Genomic DNA, 4,098 nt, shown 5'->3' with positions numbered 1-4,098 from the left:
GAGTGCATGTTGTGGGCTTATATATTAGCCCGACGACCTAGGTCTTCCTTTTTCTTTTCTTTTTTAAATCCCCTGATTATATTATCATTATTAGCTTATCAAAACATTATATTATTATTTAGTGCCATGAGCCACTGCATTCTGAAGTCTATAAAATGAATTCGAAGAATGCTGTGTTTCATACCAATTCAAGCTTGCTTCATTTCCTGAAGTAAGTATTCTTATCGGAGATTGCAATTCACGGCACTTTTTGTTAATGTTTACAGTTCGTGTTGACACTTGTTTGAAGCGCGCGTTAAGCTTAATTTAATTAACTAATGATATGCAGGGTTAAACTTCCTCTTACTGTTCTTCTGCAGATTTCACGATCATTATTGAGAATCTTCTGACAACTCTGAGAATCTTGGTTGGCTATTAAGTTTTTGGGAGACACTATTGGATACAAAAAGGAAAACTTCATGAATCACTCAAAGGAGGAGGAAAACTACATTGAAATGAGGTTAGCTTCTATGAATCTAGTATTGTTTCTTTTGATTGACTTCATCGCAATTTATTGGGGCCGATGTCCATAACTCAACCCATTTAGAGCATCTCCACTGTTTTTTCTCATACTCAACCCTTGGGGCTTGGGTATATATATGTTTTGGCAAATAGTCTTACTTGCTGAGGAGCTCTCTTTTGGCATTTTTCCTCATACAAATTTGAGGACAGATTTGAAAAGGAGTGGAGATATGCTGTAAAAACTTTAATTCTTGCTTGCTTCTCAAGGCGAGAAAGTCTTTGTATTGAACTACCACTATCCTTAATATTTACTTGATAGAGCTAACATTAATTCCTTTTGTTAGTATATCAGCTAGCTCCAATTTGTTTCTCGATTCCCTTTCTGAAAATAATTTTTTTTCTTTTCTTTTATCAGCTCTCACCAAGATATAGATCATGCTGTCGAAAATGCTAACGTGCCAGCCGGAGAAGTAAATGTAACAAAGAAGAAATGGGAAAGAATGCTGCGTTCAGTTTCATTTTGGAATAAGATATCTGTGCTTGCATGTATGATTGCGGTCTCAATCGATCCTTTGTTTCTTTACATTGCATTTCTTGATCGTGATAAAGTGTGCCTCGGAACGGACAAAAGGCTGAGGACTGTAGTCCTCATTACGCGATCACTCACAGATTTCACGTTCCTATTTCATATTGTATATCAACTTCGTGAAGCTGTGAAAGCAGTGGCCGCTGTGTCCAAGCCCAAGCTGGTACAGAGAGGCAACTCAAAACTCTTCAACTGGTTTGGACACGCTAAGGCAATAGCTAAGAAGTTGTCATGGAGCTCTTTCCTAACTGACATTTTAGCTGTTCTTCCAATTCCTCACGTATGTAACAGAAATTACACATTTTTTTTTTTTTTGGTGCGGTGATTAATGGAGGATTTCTAACTCTTGTTGTTTATTTTATCCACACAGGTGCTAATATTAGCTCTTTTTTATGCTCCCAATTATGGATTTTCAGAGAACAAAATGACTTTGAATTACATGCTTCTCGCGCAATATGTTCCAAGAATGTATCGGATCTTCATCTCGTCTAAGCTGTTTAGAAAAAATAGTAACATGTGGGTCAAAACTGCTTTCTATTTTTTTATGTACATCCTCTCAAGTCATGTAAGTTAAACTTTTTATACACAGTTTCTATCCTTTCTTTGTTTGCTTGGCTAGGTTTCTTCTATTGTATCAATAACTGACTCTTTGTTAATTGTAGGTAATTGGAGCCTTTTGGTACTTCAGTACTGTTCAAATCGAGGCAGTATGTTGGAACATGGCCCTGGCTGGAAATGTCACTTTCCAATGTGATGACCCTCCTCTATCTCAAATCAATGGTGACAGCATTCGTGCCACTTGCCTAAATGCGACAGGAGATTTATCATTTGATTATGGATCATTTCTAGAGACAATTCAAACCCGCTACACAGGACCTACAAGATTCCGCGAAAAGTTATTTTACTTTGTGTGGTGGGGACTTAAAAATCTAAGGTAAGGCCAATTGGTTCTCTTTCTTTTTTTCTTTTTTTTCTTTTTTTCCCAGATGATAATAGTCAACTTGAAGAAGGGGTCAGATTATGTATCTCATATATTCTTGTTCCCAACTGTTAAATTTATTGCAGTAACTATGGTACAGACATTGATACAAGTGAGTTTATTTGGGAAAATTGCTTTGCAATTCTTGTTTCTGGTATTGGCCTAGTGCTATTTGCCTTTCTCATTGGAAATATGCAGGTTGGTAAAGACTTTCCCTAACTTTTCATCTATAATTATAAGATTAAGAAGCAGACCACCGTCAAATTTTTAGGGTAATTTAAGCTTTATTCTTGGTCATAAAAACTCATAATGTCGACCATCAACAGGAGTGTATGCAATCCTCCGAGGAAAAGAAAGTGGCAACTGATAAGGTTCAAATGAAAGAGCAAGAACTACAAGAATGGATGGACAAAAATGGTCTTCCTGAGAAGTTGGGCAAAGACGCTGAGAAGTTGAGGATAGAGATCATGAAAAAGATAACAGAGAACTTGAAAGACGACAAAAATGCTGTAGTACAAAACCTGTTCTCTCTTCTTCCCTGGAATACCGTAAAAGATCTCAAACTTTCTATTTGCATGAGTATGCTAAAGAAAGTATGTTCCTGAACTGGCGTCCAGCTAGGATTTTCTAACAATTAAATTTTGTTCTTCCATATTGATCAATATTAATTAGTGTGCCGCAATATGATGTTTTAACGACGCCACTATGTGTATGTGCACAGGTACGAAGGCTCGAAAATATGGATGAAAGAGGATTGAGACTGATCTGCCACTATCTCAAGCCAGTGACCTACACTGAGAAAACAATTGCTTTTCGAATGGGAGAACCACTTGATAGCATGCTCTTTATCATGGAAGGTATTATGTTGATCTACCCGACTAGTACTACTGCTACTACTACAACTGACCATCAAGTTGGAGCAGCAAATATACGTTCCCCATCAAAAATCCGCGGGTCCCTTGAGAACGGTGATGTTTATGGAGAAGAACAACTTCTGAGTTGGGCATCACCACCCGACATGTCTATCTCTTATGCAGAGCTTCCTATCTTAACCGAAAATGTAAAATGTCTTTCAGAAGTCGAAGGCTTTGTTCTCACTGCCAAGGACTTGAAAAATGTAGTCTCCTTGTACAAGTTACATGGGAATTACAATAGTTCCAGCCATCTAGTGGAGGAGGTGGAACGTTCTATCTCAAGAGGAACATCAATGGTTCGTCGTACCCGCATTAATCCTACCCCATGGCCAGGCACAGATCAGGGCGGGAACGAGGAAACAGATATTCAAAATTCAAATAACTGAAATGTCCCATATTTTGTGTGAGATTGGTTCAATTCTTTGTAGTAATCAAACATTGTACGTTGTGTGTGTGAGAGTTTCTTGAGTGCAAGTGCTTTGTTGGAACTGAATGGGGCACTAGTCGAATTAGTGTCGAGTCATTTTGTAATATAAGTTTCTTTCAATTCTTCAAGGTCAACTAACGTGGCTTTTTTGAATGGGTTAAAATTGTTTTAGAATAAGAGATTTGAAAGAAGATTGTAGAGAGAAATTGTTGTAACTTTCATTGATAATAGAAGTTTCTATATATAGAGGATACAAGTACATAATCTTTGAGTACAAGGAATCCTATTCTAATTAGAACTAGGAATTTAGAATATTCTCTCCTATTACAACAATAAAAAGTAATCATAGTTTGGTAAGGCACACATAAATCGAATATCCTTCAATACTCCCCCATGTGCCGTCCAAACTTGATGTCATCGTGACACCATGGCACTTCAAATGTTGCCTCGGTCAAACTCTTGCTCGAGTATTGAAAACCCTGTGGGACAAAAACAACCTCGAGGAGGAGAAAAAGAGTACAACACGCCCTTCACTCTTCGAGCAAGGTTCTAAAAAACGCTAGGCGCTAGTCGGACTACCGGTAGTTCGAGGCCTAGCGGGAGACTAGGCCGTTTTTTTATTTTTTAGTTTATTTTTATTTTTATAACATATAATTGTATAAATAATTAAGTGTGTGCTTGTGTTTTTTTT

At 37.4% G+C, this 4,098-nt stretch overlaps 1 protein-coding gene across 1 annotated transcript; it reads left to right on the top strand.

Moving 5' to 3' along the window:
- The first annotated feature begins 226 nt into the window (after positions 1-226).
- On the top strand, positions 227-3,573 carry LOC133712524 (cyclic nucleotide-gated ion channel 1-like). The gene is made up of 7 exons (XM_062138624.1): positions 227-499; positions 917-1,367; positions 1,458-1,652; positions 1,750-2,021; positions 2,153-2,264; positions 2,393-2,659; positions 2,788-3,573. The coding sequence occupies exons 1-7, from the start codon at positions 459-461 to the stop codon at positions 3,364-3,366; spliced, it is 1,917 nt and encodes a 638-aa protein (XP_061994608.1). The 5' UTR covers positions 227-458; the 3' UTR covers positions 3,367-3,573.
- The last annotated feature ends 525 nt before the right edge of the window (positions 3,574-4,098 follow it).

This window comes from Rosa rugosa, chromosome 5, assembly GCF_958449725.1.
Source record: "Rosa rugosa chromosome 5, drRosRugo1.1, whole genome shotgun sequence".
Lineage (NCBI taxonomy): Eukaryota > Viridiplantae > Streptophyta > Magnoliopsida > Rosales > Rosaceae > Rosa > Rosa rugosa.
The sequence above is the reverse complement of the archived record's forward strand: the minus strand, read 5'-3'. Positions and strand labels throughout refer to the sequence as shown.

Bases quoted from the DNA above. Each gene is read 5' to 3' on its own strand.
- LOC133712524 (XM_062138624.1), top strand. From the start codon at position 459: ATGAATCACTCAAAGGAGGAGGAAAACTACATTGAAATGAG. The intron at 1,368-1,457 runs GTATGTAACAGA...TTATCCACACAG, and splicing joins CTGTTCTTCCAATTCCTCAC to GTGCTAATATTAGCTCTTTT. The intron at 1,653-1,749 runs GTAAGTTAAACT...TGTTAATTGTAG, and splicing joins TGTACATCCTCTCAAGTCAT to GTAATTGGAGCCTTTTGGTA.